At 42.1% G+C, this 23,319-nt stretch overlaps 1 protein-coding gene across 1 annotated transcript in view; it reads right to left on the bottom strand.

Moving 5' to 3' along the window:
* ANK2 (ankyrin 2) overlaps positions 1-23,319 on the bottom strand; it is an 874,236-nt gene that overhangs the window by 560,579 nt on the left and 290,338 nt on the right. The window contains exons 5-7 of the mRNA XM_086962136.1: positions 13,806-13,904; positions 9,615-9,800; positions 6,471-6,494 (exon numbers count right to left, since the gene is read on the bottom strand). Of these exons, the coding sequence (XP_086818262.1) occupies positions 6,471-6,494; positions 9,615-9,800; positions 13,806-13,904 (309 nt within the window). The remainder of the gene's footprint in view (positions 1-6,470; positions 6,495-9,614; positions 9,801-13,805; positions 13,905-23,319) is intronic.

Here is a 23,319-nt window from a genome sequence, read left to right as displayed (position 1 = left end):
CATTCCCTTGTCAGATCCTCTCTTTGTGACACAGAATAAAACCACTTCCTCACGCCAGTGGAATAAATTAAAATTAGAAGACTTCTATCTTCTACTAGGAATGACACCCTTACCTCCCTTCTCGGATGTTGATTGTGGGTATGATTCATTCTGCAATTGGATCGCCATGGCCCTGGACTCTCTAATTCCCCTGGTACGGTCCAACTGCCGGACTAAAGTTCATAGCCCGTGGTATGATGAGACCTTAGCGTCTCTCAAGAGAGACTGTAGGCAAGCAGAGAGGCGATGGAGGAAATCTTATGACCCCGCGCTTAAAACCTGCTATCTCACTCTAACCAAGGCATATCACAGAGCGGTCTGTCGAGCACGTGCCGCATATTATACGCAGGAGTTTCGGAACAGCCCTAACCCCTCTAAACTAATCTTTAAGGTCCTAAAGGACCTTATGACTAAGAGGGCCTCTGCAGCGGAAATTTGCACAGACTCCCATTGCGAAAGTCTGGCTTCTTTCTTTATCCAAAAGGTGCAAGCAATCTATCGCACCTTTCCAACTATCATGCACCACTCGGACTCAGTTGGTTGTCCGTTGGACGATGATGTAATTCTGGATATGCTGGCCCCCCTCTCTGAGGAGGGTTTTGATTTATTGAGCCAAAAAATTAAATCTGGCTCCTCTGTTGACCCCCTTAAACCGGCCCAGTTTAAGAACATGCAGGCAACATGTCGCTCACCCTTGCTAGCTCTTATCAACCTGCCACTGGCTTCAGGGACTGTGCCCACCAAGTGGAAGCAAGCGGTAGTAACACCTATTCTAAAAAAGCCTACCCTAGATCCAATAAAACCCGAGAACTATCGCCCCATCTCACTGCTGCCGTGGGCTGCCAAAGTCACCGAGGCCCACTTGAATGGGATCCTGGCTGACCATCTCGCCAAAGCTAACATCTTGGATCCCACTCAAAATGGATTTCGTGCAGGCTACAGCACGGAGACTGCCTTGTTGTATATGGTCGAACATCTGCGCTCCGTGCTGGACACCGGACGAACAGCGGCACTCCTGTTACTAGATCTGAGTGCCGCGTTCGATACGGTGTCCCACGAGATCCTGTTGCGGCGGTTAGAGGAAGCTGGCGTTAGGGGATTGGCTTTGTGTTGGTTCCGCTCCTTCCTCTCCAACAGATCTTTCCAGGTTGCGATACCACCCGGTAAATCTACCTCTCACCCGCTCACCCGCTCACCCTGGGGGTCCCACAGGGATCATCTTTGAGCCCCACTCTATTTAATCTATATGTTAGGCCGCTGGCTGCGGTAGTCAAACGCTGGGGCCTGACAATGGTTTCCTATGCGGATGACACGCAGCTGGCGGTCACATTAAGTGGGGACTCAGCTGTGGAGGCCCTCAACTTCTGTGAGGGGTTACGTGCGGTGGCCAATTGGATGAATCAGAACTGTCTCCAATTGAACACGAAGAAGACAGAGGTCATGGTGGTCGGAAAGCAACCGGGATGGTGGAATGACAACTGGTGGCCTCCAGAGTTATCAATGATCCCTTCTCCTGTAATGGAGATAAAAAATCTTGGGGTCTGGCTGGACCCCACGCTCAGCTTCACCTGCCATACTAAGAGGGTGGCGGCCTCCTGTATTGGCATTATCAGGGGCATCAGACCTGTGCTTAAATTCTTCGATGCCCCCACTAGACAACTTGTGGTCCAGGCCTCTGTACTATCTAGGATAGACTATGCCAGTGCTCTGCTAGCAGGTACGAACCAGGCGGAACTTATGCGGCTGCAGCGAGTGCAGAATGCCGCAGCAAGAGCGGTAATAGGTCTGCCTAGACAATGTTCAGTTTCTAGAGCATTGCAAGCGCTCCATTGGTTGCCTGTTGCTCGGAGGATCGAGTTTAAGGTGCTTTGCCTGGCTTTTAAAATTCTAAAAGGCACGGCCCCCTATTTTGATGAATTTATTGACCCTTTATGTTCCTTCTCGATCCTTGAGATCGATGGGCCAGAACCTGTCTGTTGTTCCACGCTTCTTGCTGAGCAGGATTGGAGGCCGCTCTTTCCGAGTAGTAGCCGCAAAATTGTGGAACTCTCTTCCCACTGAAATTCGAGCTTTGGAAGACTTACTCTAGTTCAGACGTGCCATTAAAACTTTGCTTTTTAACAAAAATCTCTGATTCTGCTGTATTCTGTGATGTTGTGTTTACCTTCCTTGGCGCCAGGACGCCCCTTTGCTGGGGCAGCTGTGCACGGTACAAAAACTGTTAACATAACGTAACATAACATAACCTGGGAAAGTCTTCTTCCCCAAAAAAATCTGTGCATTTTTGTCCTTCATTGTAGTAGATAACCTTGGGCTTTGGCCATTGTGTATGAACAAAAAGCAAACATTTGCAGATGTAGTCACTAATGACGTTGACTTGAGTAGGCACTGGGAGAGTGCAGTGCACATGCTTAAAATTTCATTTTAATCTGAATTTCTACTTTGAATTGTTTCTGCGGCACGTTAATCCACTAAATAACTGAATCAAGAATTACATTCTCAGTGTCCAAGCTAACAACTACATGAATCATGGTTCAGGAACAGAACCTAAAATTTTCATTCTCTGCAAATGGGCACCAGGTCTGAAAGGAAGATCCGTCATGTGGAAAGATCTTCAGGTAAGTCCAAGCCTCTATAAAGCAGGGGCAGCAAGGGAGCACAGCTCTGTAGCAAACTTTCACATGTGATTTAAAGCGACAAAAATTATAATGCACCATAGTTTAAATGTGAAGTAAATACAATGTACTCAATAGTCTGAAAAAAGACTTGCAGGGCAGGTAATTTGCCTCTGTGTCAACAAAGTGTGCCTCCAAATGTAATCTTTTATTGCAAACTAATTGACATAAGAATGTTTTACAAATTACTCAAATGGGTCAATTCTTTTGGAAATCTTTGGAAGGGGTCAGTTCCTCTCCTCAATCTCTCGGTCTGGTGAGGCATGAGCAATCACTAGGCCCAATGCATGTAGTATATTACCCAGTAATCTAACCCTTTTCTCCACCTAAACAAATCCGGTCTAAACCTATTGGTATGGGTCATACTTTAGTAGATATTAGAAAAAGTACTTTTGAGCATTAGCTAAAGCTCCAGGGGTGTATCATGATCCCAATTTGTGTGCAGCGCTAACACAGAATGGGTATTTCTTTTTAACATGTACAGAGCTTACATTAACTTGAAAAAATCATCAAATTAGTGCACGTCCTACTGATGGTACAGCTTGCATCTGAGTTCCTGTGCTCTGGTGTTAGCAAATCATGCACTAACTTTTTCAGTTAATATATGTGCCGTAGACACGAAAAAGTAACACTTTTGTGTGCCGCACACAACACCTGATCATGATACAGACCCAGATATCCAGGAGATAAACAGGACCATGCGCAATACTATGAGATGGCAGGTGACAATGTTGGGCTCTGCATTGGAGGAACAATGAAAAAGGTATTCAAATGTAACCACTGGCAGGGCGCTGAGATACTTCTCACGATGGCTCATCCTGAAGCTAATTAAATAATTCTAGAATCGTAAAGCGCAACTTATCACCTGTAAGGGTATCCAGGCACTGTGGTGCCATCGGGTAGATTAAGTGAGCTATTGCCCAGAGTCACATGATGCTGAGCTGAGTTGCCTCCGGCAGCAGAGATTAAATCGTGAGCCCCACACTCCAGAGTCAGCCGCTGCCCCACACCTCTCCACATTGGAGATTGTATGATTTAAACTTGAATATTATATGCTATAATTTGAAATCACTGTTAAATAGTGGAAGCAAACGACTCTTTGTAACGAAATAAGATATTACACTATGCCATCCAATGTGTTTAGATTTAATTATACGTCTGTGGTCTGGCTCACTGTTTAGAGGCGGCAGACCCGTCAGCAGAGAACGGCCCGGGACCAGGGTTCAATTCCCGACGCGGCAGGGTCGTGGAACAGGGTCAAAACGGACACGATAATTCTTGCCTCGGTGCCTACTCCAACCAGGGAACACACTCGTCAACTCTGGGCATTAAGCTTGCCTCATCTCTACAACGGCTCCTCTCAGACGCCAGGGATGCCTTGTTTCACCTTGGAGATACCCAGAGAGGGACCATCTCACAGGGAAAACCAGGACGGGTTCCCCAGCAGTCTTCAGCGCCAGGATACTCCATGGAGTCGCAGTGCGCTTTACAAGTACACCCACATTTACATTTATAAGTAACGGTTCAGGATTTGTAACTGGCTGTATTGCTTATGTTTGCCAAAGACATTCCAATTTTTCCTTTGAAAGAAACATCATTATTTCAGCATGTCATACTACAGCCACACTGTGCATACTATATACATCTATCATAACGCTGATATTAACACAGATTCTTTTTGCAAAATCTATGAAGCTATCTTCTCGGACATTTCCTCTCTGCAGCACATGGAGTGGAGGAGTAGTGATAGAAGGGGGTGTCCTGGCGCGCATTGCTACTTGTGCGAGCCTTCAATATACTTTAATGGTGCAGCAGAGTGTGGTGATGCTAGTTGGTTGCTAGGCGACCATGATGTTCAGAGGAGGTGGAAGCGACACCTGACAGAAAGCACACAGTTTGATGCAGTGGAATCCCAGCAGCAGGATGAGACGGGGAAGGAGGAGATAGCGAGTGTGATCCAGTTCACTCAGAAATTCTGAGTCACACCATTAAGAGGGTGTTCCCTTCCCTTTGTGGCATCTAATCCTAAACGTCTATGAGAATTAGTCGGCTATATCTAGCACAGCTTTCTTCTTAAAGCCTTTGAGCATCGAATACAAGTAACACATCTTCAAAGCGCTTGAAGGTGATACTTAGTCCAATAAAATGTGCCTTAGGGGGACCTAGGTCCTTTAGAAATGCCAAAATGTCATCCTATACAAGCCCCTGGAGAAGGGCTTTTCTTTATCTGTGGCACTGACACCATATAATCGGACCCCACCGAAATCCATTCTGCAAGACCCAATGGGCAAGATGCAAACAAAACAAAAAAACCGTAGCATATGCAACTACACTCGCCAGCACACACAGTCTCCATTAAAGCAGAATTTTGTCCAAGTTTTATCAGAGCATTTTTATGTACTATTTTTTCTGATTTTTTGTAAGTGCTGTTTATAAGGATCTGAGGCGGCAAACATGTCAACAATGCAAATGTATTGCACCCCGCAATCAAAAGATAAATGACTCCTCGACCTCTTAGAATTAAACAAAAATAAGAAGTGCTTGAGAGAAGCAGAGCCTGTAGTCGGAGGGTGCAATTAATTTTATTATACTTCTCAAATTATGCATATTTTTTTCAACTTTGATTTACTGTGAGATTCCTTAGAACCTTGAGTAACCGTTGACCCAATTTAGGATGTATACAACTAACTATCGCCTTCCACATCCTAACACTAAATAAAATACTGCATGCATCCCACTGTTCTCCAAGTAAAAGCATGTCAAATTATGGGTGGAAAGCATTATTTATATTTTTTAAAGTTCAGGTTTTTCCAACTACAGGTTTTCAAGACCAGGCATTCAGGGTGGGAGTGCATATAGCCATTTTTACTATACCACGTACCTGAAATATCTTCTGAAACATGGCTGGGACAAAGGCCAATTGTAACAGAACTTATAAAAAATAATATTATGTCTTAGCTTCAAGGAATTCTCCGACTATGTGTTACATTTTCTTGGCAAAGGTTCATTTAGTGATGTTTGGGCCCTTATGGTAAGCATATTGTTAGGTTTGTTCAGGAATCCCGAAGTAAAAATATCTAGGTCTCTCAAAGTATTCTACGCCACGTAAGGTAGGGCATTGGTTCCCAAATGACTTTAGGTAGGGCCACATGTTCACACCACGCAGCCTTCTGGTTGGCCCAGCGTTGCTGAACACAGTAACATAGGATCAGTTCAGAAGTTTCAAGTCAACACATGTTGGTAAAACACAGCATGCCTAAGAAATATAAAAAATGCAAGCAATCCTTAGCATGCAAAATTAATCACATCTAAATCAACCACAAATATTGACAGTACAGCATTAAAAAGGTTTTTCCTCTAGGTTTTAACTTCGTCCATGGACCCGCTATGGGAGTAGTTTGTCCAACCATAGAACTTTGCTGATTAGGGCACTTTGTTGGTGGTGTTGTTTGCTTAGCTTGTTGTTCTGAGGTGTTATGGGAACAAAAAACTGCCTACGGTCAAGCAAATAGTCCTGAAATTGCTAAAGAAAGTATTCATCCGTGTGTACCGCTCATTATCCTAGAACATCATTTAACTAAGTCCTGCAGAGAACCACAGCTACAGAGGTATGCAAAGATGGGACATCAAGCTGGGCATGGGATTTAGGAAGAAAAGAGATGAGTGACATGACTCTGCCTCTTGCATGGATAGAGGAGCGGGGAGCGTTAAACAATAGGACAGGTAACATATTACAGTCATCTCATGATTCTGTACCTCGGTCGTCCTATTCACCATCATCTGAGGCAGCATAATTTGGAAAAAGAACACACATTAGTATCACGGCAGAGAACATGAACCACACAGCAAAGAACACACACTTTTCCATGCTTTTTAAATGAATTACAACGTTATTTCAAGCCAACTCTTTTCTATCTGCATTCTATCAATTCAAATAAATAGCAACACGCAATCACAATTACCCCAGGCTGAGCAACACACACAATTATCAGGGTGAGCCAGGTTTCGCCGCAATGTGCATCATAAATTAAACACGAAAAGCAGAATTGTATACACTGGGCACAGCCAGCTAACAGCGCATTGGCTGTGACAGACAGATGCTTCCTGCCTGGAGCTGTAACATGCTCAGAGTTTTAGTCAGAGAGCGAGGTGCTCGCAAGGGTTTTGTCGCATTGTTTACTGGGGGATCTTTTTTTATGCAATCTCATCATTTATTTCTACAGTATAAAAACTGCATGAATGCGGAGGACTGGTCGAGGACGAGAAGATATTGCCTTCCACGGGGAGGGGGAGGTTTCAGATGTGGGAGAATGTTCCATTCTCTTTTTTTTTTAACAATGTTAGTTGTTTGGAGTTACTGAGACAATGTTTAAATTCTGTTTCTTTGGAACATGAATGTATTGCTAGAGAATATTAACACATTCGGAACGCATATAAAGGTGTTTTCAAAATATGGGTTTTTATGCTGTTACAACCCCACACTTCTGCATTTACAAGCATTGAAAGGCCTATAGGTGCACGGTTGAGTGCCTGATACCAAAGTTTCTGAACATCTTCATGGAAAGGGTATCAGCATCCGCTGTAACTGAAATAGAAAATGTAGGGCCTGGGAGCTTTGGTGCCAATTTAGAGCACTGGTGGTGGGAGAGCTGTGGATGTGGCACCGATAGGAGTAGACAGCCAGGTGGTACTGTGGTTCCCACCCTCAAATTCTCCAAATTCAGCCATTGAGACCAAGCTAACCGAATACATATGCTGATGTTAAAAAATATTTATAATTTAGCGGGGTAAAATGCCACAGGTTTCAATGTTGAGAAACACAGCCCCAAGGAGAGAGGCAAGACATTGGGATTAATAGGAGTTAGGGGGTTCCTTACACTAAGGTTTTGAAGGATAAGTGTGGCATTGCAGAATTGGGCGATGGATGGGAAGGCAAATTGAATAGTCTACCAGGCATCTGTCGCTGGCAAAGCATTCCATTTGTTATTTATGGAGATAATGATATCAGAGACACAGAGTAGATTATAATAAATACGTTTTCTCTCTTTGTAAATGACCAGAAAAAGAATATGGTAAGTCAGATCAGGAGTCTCTGACTTTATAGAGGCTCTGTGCCTGACTCCTCGCGCTTCTCTATAGTCTATGTGGGGAAATGATGCTATATGTAACGCATGTGCCAATTTAAATAATGCATGCAAGGAGTTTATTAGGTATATTGAGATAATTTTGTATATAGAAATCTCTCTGGGAACTATCCCCCAGATGCATCAACAACCCAATTTGCGATTCCTTAATAGCGAAAAATACTGATTCGCTATTAAGGAATTGCAAAATGGAATGCATCAAGAAATCACTGAAAAAATAGCGATTTCTTAGAATTCCTTATTTGCGACTCGCAAATTGCAAGTCGCAATTAAGGAATACCTCCCCATTCATTCCTATGGGCCTAGAGGCCCATAGGAATGAATGGGAAGACAATCTTGATTTGCGAATCACAATTAGCGATTCACAAATTGAGATTGCCCTTGGGGCATGTGTGTGAGCAACATGAAACTTTGAAAAATGCACTTTAGTGCATTTTTCAAAGTTTTTGCAAATTACCATGAAGTTGTACTTCATGGTAATCTGCGTGCCCTATTAGCAAATTCGCTATTTTAAAAACTTTCATGCATTGCATTTAAGGAATCTCAAATTGAGATTCCTTAAATGCAAAAATTCGCAATATAGCGGAATCTAAAATTGCGATTTTTGCATTTGGGATGATACATCCCAAATGCAAAAATACCGCTCGCAAAGGGCCAGATTCTCAGAATCTGGCCCTTTGCGAGCGGATTTTTGTTTGATGAATCTGGCCATTAATTCCAAGGACAATAACTCCCTATTATTTTTCAGTGCAGAATCTGACCTTTAAGTTGCTAAAAAATATTTAGGCCACCCAATTACAAGTGCCCCAGAATGTTCAATAGTATTAACCACACCTAGGAAATACAATTATCTGGGAGGAGGAGTACTTACCAAGTGCTCCTATTTTGAGTTTGCCCGAATGAAATGTAGAACTGGTTAATTTCTTACCTATTTCTAAACGGATCTACATTTTCCAAGAATTTCCCCCTAAGTGCATTTTGCCCAGTGTGACCAGCTGAAATTTACCGGGAGAAAGTGTGGGGTGTGGTAATGACTACAGTACTTATAATTCCGATACATATGGCAATAGGAGATACAGCTTATATCAGTTTTTAGCAGTGCACTCATAAACTGGGCCTTATACTGGAATCCGTAGTTTTGAGTGTGCACTTGTAGGACATTTAACTGTTGTCCTTTCAGACCAGCATTTCTTTTTTCCTAGTATGTTCTCGTATGAACATTACCATTTCAATGGTTTAATTGTGTACTTGGGACACCAGTCTACTGCACAATGGATGAGATATTGAATGCACCTACACAATCAGATACTATTTATTTTAGGGTATTACTAAGGTTATAGATAAATAGATTGTAGCAAGGACTGTATACTTTTCAGTTTTACAAGACCGCTCATGCATAGTTATCAGTTAATGCAGCCTTTTTCACACCACACCTAAGGCTTAAAACAAACTCCTGCTCTTTCTCAGGAGTCATCCAATCCCCTCCTATTTCACACAACCATACAAACTCATCTGTTCACTTCTATGTAATCTTTTGTCAGACACAGATTTAACCAGAGTGCCAGGAAACCCCTTGGATTTGCTGTTGCATCTCATAGATTTCTTATCATCATCATCAACCTCACTGTTGTCCGTTCTTGAGGACAACACAGGGAAAAACCTTACTAAACATCCTTCAAGTGGACAATGCTTGATGTTAGTGAGGTCTTTCTATGCTATCCAATGGGGATAAAGGGCTCGGAGAGGCACCACTCACCTTCGATTGTACATCTGCGTTGTGGTCATTCTGGAGCAGCAGGGCTGCTGACTTAGTGTCGTCTTTCCGAGCAGCGATGTGCAGAGCAGGCAGCCTGACTTTACCCTTGGTATCATTCTCCAGCAAGATGGCCACCACCTGGTTGTGTCCTTGCTGTAGTGCCACAGCTAGCGGAGTGAAGCCGTCCTGTGAGAGGTTAAAAGATAGATACATAAGCATTGGTTCATTGAGTGCACTCTGCTTGATACTTGCTAAAATCCCTAAAGAGAAAGAAACAGCACATTTTCACAAAGCTACAATTTTTAAAATAAACTTACTTTTTCATTGTTGTATTACAGTGACTTCCCAAAATGGCACATCAAATGCTGCAAGGAAGAATGTGAAGTTGTTTTTCCGTTCACAGTTATTTGTATTTCAAGTGCCATTATCATGGCAAATGTAAGGCCTGATGAACAAAATATTTTAGGTGATGACTTAAGATGATTAACCGCATCGCTGCGGCGGCTTTTCCCGCTGTGTGCGGCAATTTTCAAAAAGCCGCGTTACATGACGAGCTCAGCTCGTCATCAGCACACAACCGCCGTAGCTGATGACGAGCTGAGCTCATCATCAGCAGCGAAGAGGTTAAATTTGCCTTAAGCAACTTGCTTACTCCATCATTCCATACGACTCTAAAAATCAATTGTGATCGGGGACCTTGATATGTAAATGTAGGTGATCCCAGCACAGTGTCCTAAAGAAATGCAATGTAAGAGAGGTCAACACCTTCACAGAGGCCACTTTTTGGCCATTCACAAGCATTTGCAATGGCTTTGCCACAACTATCCGTTTAAAAAAAATCTCCACATGAATTAAGCAGATATAATATATGGGATTCTGTAATCCCTGTATAAATGGCAGTCACTAATTTCTTACTAATGAAAAGATTCCTCACTCCACTATTATAAGGTTATTACATTTGAGTTCTGACGTCACAGTGCCTGCTACAAGAGTCAGCAGCTGGGGTGAAAGGCAAGCCAGGTCACAGAGGATAGTAGAAGCACAGAACGTTGTTTTTCTTTCTTCTGCTCTATTTTATTTGCTTACAGTTGCGAGAAAAAAGAATATGTAAATGTTTTGCACTTCTTAGGTAGAGAAAAGCTTTCTGCAAGTGTCTACACGTTCCAAGCTACTGCAGCTTTTGAACATTTTTAAACTGACTGGTATTGAATGGTTTCTAATATCTGTTTGCAACAAATATCGAACAGGTTTTTGATGTGTTTAATTTCGCAATAGGGGTTTTATTTTTATTATTCATATTTGCAAACATGCCCGCTCTTTCATATGAAAGAGCTACGCACCAAGGTTTTAAGTGGTTTGCTTGAAAGATGATGGTGGGACCATGAATTATATGGTAAACTACCTGCTGGCATGCATGCTACGGATATTGCAAGTCACCTTAGAGTTCCATAATCTTGCAAAGGAACTTAGCCTTTGGCCTCGTTCCTCTATACCAATCAAATAGTACTTAAAAACGTGGCTTATCACCCCTAAGGGTATCAGTTGAAGAGCCAGGTCTTGAATCCTTTCATGAACTCTGTCAGTGACTGTGGCATGCGGAGGTGGAAGGGAAGGGTGTTCGAGGACAAGGGGTTCTTTAGTGTGTACCAAAAGGGAAATGTACCCTTGTAACAGAAATGGGTGATATTTTCCACTGGGCAATTGGTGGAGTTGCTTACTCATGGGAAGTCATTCCTGGGACAGAAAGGGCATGAGTGTTTGTCACAAGTTACTGCTGGTACGGAGCCACCCCTGGAGGCACTCCCAGCCAATCAAAGCTGGTAAGTGGGCAGGGGATCACGCTTGCATTGTGACATCCCCCTTACAAATCAGGCTTCACACTCTCGTAACCATAGTGAGTACATTCATCACCCACATTCAGTATGTTGAGGGCACTAGAGAGGGACCTTTCTGAGACACCACATCCTTCCTGTGACCACTAGAAAGACTTCTGCCTGGCATATCTTTCTGTAGTCAGATAGACTAGAAAATAGTCCTCTTCGATTTTTCCTGCCTTCCACTGCAGAGATGGATTAATTTCTGTAATCCCCTCCAGAAGATCTACATCACTCAGTTGAAGAATTTAACTCCTTCTAAAGTTGACAGTAACCCTTATTTAATGAGCACCCAAAAGGTTATTCAGCCTTGCAGTTTGAAATCCATCCAAATTCCTTATTTTACAACTTCTACAACTGAACTTGGGTTTTCAGTAACAACTTTCCTTATTGGAAGAGGGTAAGCAACACCTAACATCTACTTCCAGTTAACGTTTCCAATATTTGATTTAAAATTAGCTCCTAAAATCAGGTGAAGCTTTAGTGATTACGTTTCACCACTTCATCGAGCTACATGTTTAGGTTCTATCGTTAAGGTGCACAAAGGACTTTTGATATAATAGGATGCTATATACGACAACACAGGGTTCATATACAATGTAATGCACCTCTTACGTTACTGTTATGAAGGGATATATGCGCTTCTATTTGAAAACTGATGTCCATTCTCAAATCAACTGTATTGTATGTTTGTCAACACATTAGGATTACTGTTTTCAGTTACTTGCATATTAACATAAACCTATTACATGCTCTTCATTTTGTTAGGAGAGATGTTTTGATCCATTTGTTATTTTTTCAGATACATCTATTGAACAATGCAATCTATTTCTCGACTTAGACAGTCCAGGGTGTAATTTCAGCAATGACTGTTAGCCTATGTTTTTTGTAACACATTATGAAAAAGCTTTGAAGGGCTCAGTTTGAATGCCTCACTGATAGTCTCCTAAAAGGTGTAATGGAGCACGCGGTGTAAAGAAGAACCAACTGACTTAGAGCCTGATTACGGGTTAGGTGGACGGGTTACTCCATCACAAATGTGACAGATGTTCTGACCTCCGTATTACGAGTTCCATTCTGTTCCATTTCATGTAATGGAACTCGTTTCAGGGCGCGCTGGATATCCGCCACATTTGTGATGGAGTAACCCGTCCGCCAAACTTGTAATCGGGCCCTAAGTCTTTCAACATTGTTCTGTATTTCTCCAGAACTGTACTGCTGCAGAACTATGATGGGGAGAGCAGAAGCAGTTACGCATAAATCCTCAGCTGCATGAGTGATGCCAGAAACCTGTGTATGACTGTTGTCAGCATGGTTTAAACTGTCCTAAATATAAGTCTAATTTGTCCCAGAGTTTCTCATAATGTCAAGAAGGTTTGAATCACTCCATTTCAGCTGATCACTGAGCCGCGCATTGAATTTCGAGCCAACCAAGAACATTTAATGGCCAAGGTTAGTAGATAGCCCAATCAAAGATTAGCTATTTGTAATAAAAAACAATATAGAAAGGACTCATTCAGTATCTTCTCTCTTACACTACCCGAATATATAACACTGATTATATGATTTACAAACTCGAAGAGCTTAATAATGCAATTTATGTATTTATTGGTGATTGTTAACCACTTGGCTGCTAAGGCAATATTTTACTTTTCATTGATTTTCCATTGAAATCAATGGAAAGTCCATGACGAGTTACCCTTGTCATTAGCGGCGAAGATTAAGGCACTATGAACCAGTAGTGAGCTGCTTCAGAATGCCCAAAGGCGAAGAAGGGGGAAATGGGCATGAACGCTTGGGTACCGTACAAGAGTGAATACCAGCGGCAGAAGGAAGAATTCCACCTCTGAGCTGGAAGGTGGAAATTCAGAGAATGTCATCTAATGCAGAAGTTCAGTATAGTATGCAAACAATTTAGTTCTGTCAAAGAAAGCAGGCAACTGTGAAAGCAGGAGACAATATACCCTCCAGACCAAACGCCGTGAGCCAAGGACGAAGCGTCTCTATAATAACACTGCTGAAATCTACATTCTCACCTTTTCCATCCATTTATACTCCCCTACATGTTTTCTAGTAAAGCACTTCAAAAACCACTAGGTACCAAGAATGTATCTTCCATTGCACTTTCAGTCATGGACCTGGCCTTTTGCCCATATTATGCCTCTGATATCAAACTGGGCATCTAAAACGTGAATATGACAAAGCTGCTCCCCCACTAACACACTGATCAGAGGTAACACATTTGTGAATGGTGTTTTATCATGGGATATACCAACAAATCCTGAAAAGTCAGGAGTCAGTTGCAGAGTGAATGTACCTCTGTCGCAGTGCTCTGGTTAGCTCCATTTTCCAGCAGATATTTCACAACGTCCAGGTGATTCTCCTGAGCTGCCATGTAGAGAGGTGTGAAGCCATTCTGTAAAATAAAAACAAATGCACATTTAATATCTTGATTTGGTTTAATACCGTGAAGGTGCAAGCAAGGTAATATTTAAAAGATAGATAATGAGCACTGGAAACTGAAGTCTTTCAAAGCAACCACATCAGCTACTCAGGAAGAGTATGTTTTTGCTCAGCAAAGCTAAACGACAACAGAATGTCTCTCGCTCTAGCATCACAGTCATTAGAGGAGCACAGAAACCATGCAACCTGTAAAATATCCATTAGGATCCAGTTAGTATCTGCCATACAATATCTGGCAAGGCAATAAACCTCATGACCAAAGGTACCACTGTGAGCCACTATGCAGAGACAAACCACTGCACACTGGCCATCCACAAGGATTAACATTAAAAAATCACCCGCTTTCAGGGAACACCTACACCTTGCATGGCTCGGAAATTAATCTCCTTGAGGAGAACATCTGCTGAGAAGACCCATAACTACAAGCTCCAATTTGTACAGAACACCATGAAAGAGTTCATGTGATCGCTGAACTTTGTATTATACAAATATAGCAGCAGCTAAGGCAAATAAGCGTCACCCCCCACCCCCCCCCCTGCTGGTCAGCTGAGGGAAACGAAAAATAAAATGATAATAAAACAGTTTTATTATCACTTTATTTCTCCTCCTGATGGACCCAAGTCTTTGGGTGCGGGCCATCCCATGACAGGCACGGAGGGGGAGTAGTGGGCAGCACTTCTGTCAGTGCGCATGACAGTTTGGCTGGCAGTCCTAGGGTGGCTAAACTGTCATGTCATGTCATGCCCCTTGACACCGGTATGTTACCGTTACATCGCATTTTTTACATCGTAATGCTGTTACAACGCAGCTATTACAACGCTGGTTCCATTACATCGGATGCTATTACAACGCAGGATATTACATAGCAGATGCTATTACAACGCATACCATTACATCGTAAGTATTGGTAAGTATATAATTTTTTATTTTTTTATTTAATATTATATAATTAATTTAATTATTTTTAATTATAAATAAATATATTTATTTATGTTTTTTAATATTATAAATTAAATATATTAATTTAATAAATTTTTATAATAAGTATGAGTATAGGAGTATATGTTTTGGGGTACTGAGGTATATGTTTTGGGGTGTTTGGTTATTTTTAGGTTTTAGGGCAGGGTTTGGGTTTGGGGGTACAGGGGTGTTTTTAGGTTTTAGGGCAGGGTTTGGGTTTTGGGGTACAGGGGTGTTTTTAGGTTTTAGGGCAGGGTTTGGGTTTTGGGGTACAGGGGTGTTTTTAGGTTTCAGGGCAGGGTTTGGGTTTTGGGGTACAGGGGTATTTTTAGGTTTCAGGGCAGGGTTTGGGTTTTGGGGTACAGGGGTGTTTTTAGGTTTTAGGGCAGGGTTTGGGTTTTGGGGTACAGGGGTGTTTTTAGGTTTTAGGGCAGGATTTGGGTTTTGGGGTACAGGGGTGTTTTTAGGTTTTAGGGCAGGGTTTGGGTTTTGGGGTACAGGGGTGTTTTTAGGTTTCAGGGCAGGGTTTGGGTTTTGGGGTACAGGGGTGTTTTTAGGTTTCAGGGCAGGGTTTGGGTTTTGGGGTACAGGGGTGTTTTTAGGTTTTAGGGCAGGGTTTGGGTTTTGGGGCACAGGGGTGTTTTTAGGTTTTAGGGCAGGGTTTGGGTTTTGGGGTACAGGGCTGTTTTTAGGTTTCAGGGCAGGGTTTGGGTTTTGGGGTACAGGGGTGTTTTTAGGTTTCAGTGCAGGGTTTGGGTTTTGGGGTACAGGGGTGTTTTTAGGTTTTAGGGCAGGGTTTGGGTTTTGGGGTACAGGGGTGTTTTTAGGTTTTAGGGTAGGTTTTGGGTTTTGGGGTACAGGGGTGTTTTTAGGTTTTAGGGCAGGGTTTGGGTTTTGGGGTACAGGGGTGTTTTTAGGTTTCAGGGCAGGGTTTGGGTTTTGGGGTACAGGGGTATTTTTAGGTTTTAGGGCTGGGTTTGGGTTTTGGGGTACAGGGGTATTTTAGGGTTCAGGGGAAGGTTTGTGTTTAGGGCTGATTAAATTATATTTACCATTTATAAATTAATAAAAATATATTTATTAAATTAAATTAATTATATTATATTAATTACATTTTTAAATTAAATTAATTAAATTAAATAAATTATTTTATTAATTTAATGTAATTACAATTTAAAAAATATTCAAATCAAATTAATTTCATTATAATATTTAAATTAAATTAATTATAATTTTTATTCAAATTAAATTAAATAAATAGATTTTAATTTATTAAATTAAATTAATTACTATTTTAAAATGTATTTTTAATTAAATTAATTACATTAAATTAATTAAATTAACTTAATTACATTTTTTTAAAAAAGTTATACTTACCTATACTTACGATGTAATGCCATGCGTTGTAATAGCATCTGCTATGTAATGCCATGCGTTGTAATGGCATCCGATGTAATGGATCCTGCGTTGTAAAAATTCCGATGTAACGGAATGCGATGTAAAAAACCGCGTTGTAGTGACACCAATCCCTTGACACCTCCCCAACCCTAGCTGCATTGACCAGTGGAGAGAACAGCAGGCGTAGGCTCCCAGTCTCCTTTGGAGTGGAAAACAAGCCCGCTCAGGACAATCCCAGTGCTTCTATCATGCAGGCCAGCATGACAGAAGCACTGGGGTTGACCATGGGGAGTCTGGAAGCCTCCGCACATACACAAAAGGAAGGAGAAGAGCAGCAGAGCAGTGAACAGCAAGGAGCAGGTAAGCTATTTTCTTATTTTTGTTTATTTTGTCAACTGTCCATCCCCCCAACTCGTACCCCTCCTCCACACCGCAACTCTGCCGCGAGACCAGCCGCTACTACACAAATATCCAATTGCATACCATAATGAGCAGCCGTGGCCCATCCTAATAGGCGAAGGGTCCTTTTGCCAAAAAGGAAGAGTGTCAGGCTGAGTAAAGGTTGGCCTAATATACACTGTTTATCTTCCGGTCAGGCGGACAAGAGCTAGGTATGCACTAAATGCGCAGGCTCCTAGCTATCTGAGCTGAACTTTGCCTGGCTGAATATGTCACTGCTACTGTGGGTGTGACATCCTCATTGTGATGGGGTGGGGGGCGTCACAGATTGCCTCGGACCTTGGTGCTTCAGTTCTAAGCCCTAAAGTGCCCAGGGCTGAATGTCAATCAATGGCACCTCCTCACAGAGTGGGGCGGGGTCAGCAGTCTCACTGACCCCATCCCACTCTGTGACGAGTAGGGACTGCTGCCTTCCATCACTGGCTAATCTAAGTTAAGCCAGTGAGGGAAGGCAGGAAGATTTTCTATAACTATTCATCTTTAAATTATGCCCTTAATCTCTCTAACATGCTGGAGTCCATTTACCTGCTTATTAAAATCCCAATGCTTACTATTCCATAAAAGACAGTCACACCTTTGTGGTGGTCATTCATAGAGGAACTGCAACAGACATCATTGCTGACCAGTCATTATACACTGGCCAATTGATATTCCACTATTTGTAGGTCCCCCCCCCCCCCCCCCCCCACACACACACACCTTAACTGAGCAGGTGATGGAGCCAGAGGAATTAGCAGACATTAAATCAGTGGCTCGGGTGCACATTTTACATAACCACCTCAATACAGGTCCCCTAAAGCAATTTTTCATCATGTATTTGCTTCTGTGCATGGGTGTAAATGTGTTCATTATGTGAATTGACAGGGTATCTCTAGAAACCTATAACAGTCAACTATTTTAGACATGCTCCTAGAGATAGTTTGTGAATGCTTACTTACAGTCATTAGACTCAGTAAATGGAGGGAATAAGTGTGCTGCATATGTTATAGCAGCCCCCTGACTCATTAAATATCCAGGCCTATATCAGCCATTGGAAATACCCCTTACAGAGCAAATATCTAACATATTTGAACAGCAGCCTTGGGAAGCTGACATATTGAACATCCTAGTATTACCCAAACCATTGCACATTTATAAGAACCCGAACATATAATTGGCAACACCTAAAAATATTAAAACAACACTCATATATCAAGGATGTGCTCTTTTATATGAAGGGAGCAGCCAGGCATATAATGGAATCAATTCTGATCAGATTCAGTTATGGCCACCAGAAGTTTGATGGACTATTGATTAGCTGACACAGATCAGCGTTAAATATTAAGTCCTGGCACAATATTTAAAATTGGTTTTATTTCTTCTTGGATATGATTTTTCATTGCCATTTTTGTCAGTGTGACACAGTTTGTCAGAATGGTGCTGGATTTCCTGTTGCAAACACGTTTTCCCACTGATCACCAAAGTCTGATTGCAGTTAACCAGGAAAAAAATACAATATATATATATATACAGCACCTGATATATTCTGATACCGCAATTATTAAAATATATTGAGTAACACAAATTGTATATATTTATGATTCTTGCTGTTTAAATGAGGCATATTATGAAGACTTCGGTCCTTTCAGCATCAAAAGCTGGGTGCCCCATAATGTACCTGACATCTACCCCCCCCCTTCCCCCCCAGCTACCCCTGCCCAACTGAGTTTCAGCAAGTTTGACCTCCCAAAATTTACGTGGGAAAATATGTAGGTGGTGTGGTGCTTTTTGAGCAAACACATTTCACAATTTATCAGGGCGACTCTAAGTGGAGCCCATTTGTTTTGCATAGGGAGCCACATTTGAAGGCAAATGAAAGATTTAGTGCTATGAAGAAATCGCCCGTCCCAAGAACTACTTGCAAAACCTATGGATTGCTGTGAGAACATTTAAAATATTGAACTCTACAATGTGTTATGGTATCACTTTTCCACTTTCCTCTATCTTTACGTCCGGGTCAGGATCCTAAACCTCTCTCCCCTTCAAAGAGGGGTTGGCCAATTCCCTCTGCCAGACTGATCATTGTAATGATCGATTTGTTATATATATTTTTAGCACAGGTGCATTCTGTCCCTGTCTGGTCCTAGAACACGAGGCTAGGATTCTCGGGCATTCCAGCAACCAGAAAAAGAATCTTCTCATAAGTAAAGGAATATACAAGTTTTACATTCCCAATGAAGGAAAGGATTTTCCTTCAGGAAAGAGTTCCTCAGAGATGCACCTCAGAAGATACTTGTCTGCCTCTAAAATTATTTTGCAGAAAGGGGAGATACTTGTCTGCCTCTAAAATTATTTTGCAGAAAGGGGAGATACTTGTCTGCCTCTAAAATTATTTTGCAGAAAGGGGAGATACTTGTCTGCCTCTAAAATTATTTTGCGGAAAGGGGTGATCTTTGCAAGCCCAGAGTCAGCTGACTGCAGTTTTTCAGAAAGAAGGTAGTGTGAAAATATACCTTATCCTTCTACTTCATGCACAAAGCAGGTCCAGGATAAAATAGAAATGATCATCTATGCAGACGACCCTCCAAGGCGTGTGCTTCTTATATGCCATGGTAGAAACTAGATCTGTGGTGCTCTAATGTTAGCGGTCTCCTCATCACACAGATCATAGTAGGTAACCCAAGTGGTGTTTTACTAAAGTAGTGCTGTCAAAATATTGATCACCATATGTGCTTGCCAAATTTCATGGCCGGATTAAAAATAATAAATCTACACTCAGTTTGGTATTACAGGAATTTAAATTATTGTTACGATATATCTGTAGGTCGACATTCCAGGACCTATATTGTGATATATAACTCCCAGATCATACAATAAGATTGGACATTGCACATTCCCCTTTTCAATGAAGCATAAAAACAATCACAAAATGTGATTGAAATAAGCAACGGTGTCAATTAATTTCCTCCTCCTCTTTATGAGAGCGGTTGCTATGTAAACACAATAAAATTAAATTAAGATCCCAGACTAGCTGTTGAGGCTTAAGGAAGAGGTGCAAATGTTGCATAGAACAAATGTTCACCCTGACCTTTTCCAACAGCTGAGAAATACTAGCTGTCACTAAGATAGAATTAGAAACAAGAGCTGGAGACCCACTACTGGAAATCAAGCCTAGGGTTTGTAAACTCACCAGTCTGTGCAATCAAGCAGAAGAGTTGGAGCAGCGCGTGACAGTCTCAGGTAATGTGGATGACAATTGCTTTTGCGAATGGAGCACAAACGCACTGCTCTGAATTGAATTAGAAAGAATCGAAGGAAAAAATGGGAAAAAAAATATAAAACGAAACAGAAAAAAAGGAATCTATTGAAACTGGCTCAAACATAAGAAAATCGAATGCAGTAGAATAGATAACTGCTGTGCGTTATATATTGTAGCTGGAAAGCAGTCTGGTTACAAGGTGCCCGATTTGCTGTCTTTTGTGGTGGTAACGGGCCCAGATAAGGATGGGCAACTTGGGCTAGGACCTGGGAGGTGTGGGGGTAAAACTGTGTGCCTAGAGGGAGTTTGAACATGGTTGGACAATCTTGTAATGACTGATGAACAAGATTTGCCTTACCTCAGAACGAATAACCTACCAGGGAACTAGTAATGTGTATAGATCTGGCAGGGTACTCAAAGTAGAAAAATGGCCCAATTTTGGCAAAACACAATCAGTAATTCTGCATCACAAACACTTGTGACCATGAAATTAACCAACCTCTTTGTAGGCCAGAACTAGCAAACAAGCAATACCTTTGGCTTAATTAATACAGACTTATCCAAGAGTATAGTTAAACCAGTAGTCTAGATGTGATCCTAAGAAGCAGGCTATGCAGCGGATACAGGCGATGGTGCTGCAGACTCGACGCCGACCATGGAGAGGTGGCAGCTTTGCGGCTGAGAGGCCAAAGATATAACAATTGCAGGGCAGTGACCACTGGGTGGAGTAGAAAGGTCACAAACTGGGCCCCTCTGGATGTCTGGAATTAGGATGAAGCAAAATAATCTTCACAGTACTGATCTTCCAGATCACGGTCTGAGTAAACACAACTGTTCAGCCATCTCTCTGTCTAGGGATCCATTTTGGGGTATATAATCGGTCCTACATATGTGATAATGCGAAATAGATACCGCTTGAGAATTCCTTCAAAGCAGAAGGAGTACAGAATGTTCTAGTCGCATCTGTATGATCTGCAGCTGGATGCATGTCAGACCGTAGCTAATAAGGGTGCATTGTTTCGGTCCAGGGAGGACCTGGCTTGGCAGTTCGGTCTGGACTGTTCCCACAAGGAACAGGGTCAAGACTGATTTGCATATGGCTGGGTCCAAACTGGGGTGGTGTGGTGAGCAAAAGAATGATGGATTAAACCTAGATCCTTGTGACTGGGGGTGAATGTTTGCATTGTCCAGCATTCCGTCCATCAATTGTTTATTTTGCATTGCTAGTCACACAACAACAGTCCCTGTCCTCCTCAGACTCTTGTCGGGTTTCTGTACTGGTGACAGCAGGAATGCCTTCATTCTTATTTTTTATTTTTGGGAGTTTTATATAAAGCAAACTTGCCCCAACGATATCAGAGCGCTTTACATGTGCACCAGTTACGTTACAGACGGACATATTTATTTTTTTGGTAGGCACAGGGAGATTCAGTGATTTGCCCAGAATCACAGGGTTCGCCCCTGCCAAGACTTGAAGCCGGTTCCCTAGCTTTGCAGTCGACTGCTCTAGCCGTTAGGCCACATCCTCCCCCTTATAGAGGAGGAAAGTAGTGCACCAGATTGTGGTGACATCTAGGCCAGGGTAAGGCAAATTGATTGGTACATTGATCCGATGAGGTTTGAGTCCAATTCAGGGAGTTCCTCCCTTGCGGTAGATTGGAGGAGAGAACTCTAGTGATGCCAGGGGCCAATTAACATCGGGAATGAACGACAATCTTTTGCACTTTTCTATTTCTTTGTCCATTGCACTTTTCTGTTGGGACTACCCAGTTCGAGGGCATTCCCCAGTCTCCGGCCTATGCTGGCTACCCTGGCAGCCAGCTGGATAGTATTAACAAATGTAATAATACAATGCAATGTAATGTGAATGGGATTTTATGACAGTGAATGCGATGGCTTACGTTACTGAAGCTAAGGTATGAGGACAATAACTGGACTACATTAGGTCATTCATGAATTGCGACTGATACTGAGCAGATGGCCGAAAGAGAGAGGTGCATCTGATTGCACAAAGGCCCAGGCTGCAGATCACTTAGACACAAAATAATTTGTTTATTTGCAGCACAGTTGAAAAATGTGAAAAAAGCCTTAATGGTAACTAAACGCTGAAGGTAAATCTCAAACTAATGGACGAGAAAGGGAAGGTGAAGGTTTCTATGCCGCTGAGGAGGGAAACATCCTTTACAATGAAACTTTTACAACGCAGTGCTATTACAACGCAGGTTTTACAACGAAAACCATTACAACGCATTGCGCTGGGGGGCGCTCTAGGATAGGGAATAGATCAAATTTACTATCCAACACCTTCCCTAGTGTCCACGGGGACTGGAGTTGGAATAGTAAATTAAACTATTCACTATCCAGCACCCCAAAGAGCTATGCGTTGTAAAGGTTTGCGTTCTAAAGCTGGCGTTGTAACAGCATGCGCGGTAAAAGCATGCGTTGTAACGTCATACATCCCCGCTGAGGATAATAAGGGAAGGTGAGCAATCACCTGTGTCTGAAAGGATGAGAAAGAGGCTCATGACACCATGGTATGTTAAATTCAAAGCAAGGATAAAAACTGGAGAGTTGGATGCAGTGCTTAATTTGTGCCTGTATTTGCCGGAGCCCGGCATTTTTGATAATTGTTTAGACCTGGCAATAACATTAGTGGAAACTGAAAGGAAGCTTCCTAAAGTTTCACCCCAATTTGTGAGAGTATGCTACTTGAACAGCACCCATCACATAAGTGCTGGGCACCTAAATAGCATAGGAAGCTAAATCTACAGGAGAATATACATGAGGAATACTACCTCTATGCTGGAAAGAATTCTACGGCGGAATTCTTTACCTAGTATAACACTTCTTTGTGATCAATGCCCTTCGTGACATCAATAAAAGTGGTTTGCATCTGAAAACGAAACACTCGCTCTATCGAAAGCGCAATGACTTTGGAATTATTAGTGAATCATTTTCACATTTGCTAAGTGCACTCTCAAGCAATACATGTTTGTCACTAATCGCAGCATTATGTGTCTTAGAAGGTGGTCCTTTCACTTCTTCCCTATGACAGAGGGCACATTCACATCGCTGGTACTGCCGGGCACCCTACACCGAAGGGCAATGAGCACACAAAGATGCAGATAGTGAATATAGGTACATATATGCACACAGTTTAAAAGTGGCACTGCAAATAATTTGACTTGTACCTGATATCATTGAGCATAGGAACACATGTTTTATATTTTTTTCCAATTTTCAAGGTAGCTACGGTGAACATGCCATAGGCAGTCAATGAGTCGATAAATTTCATCACAGAAACAGAGGGGCA

Source organism: Lissotriton vulgaris, chromosome 3_1, assembly GCF_964263255.1.
Source record: "Lissotriton vulgaris chromosome 3_1, aLisVul1.2, whole genome shotgun sequence".
Taxonomy (NCBI): domain Eukaryota; kingdom Metazoa; phylum Chordata; class Amphibia; order Caudata; family Salamandridae; genus Lissotriton; species Lissotriton vulgaris.
Note: the sequence above shows the minus strand (reverse complement) of the source record. Positions and strands in the feature narration are given on the sequence as shown.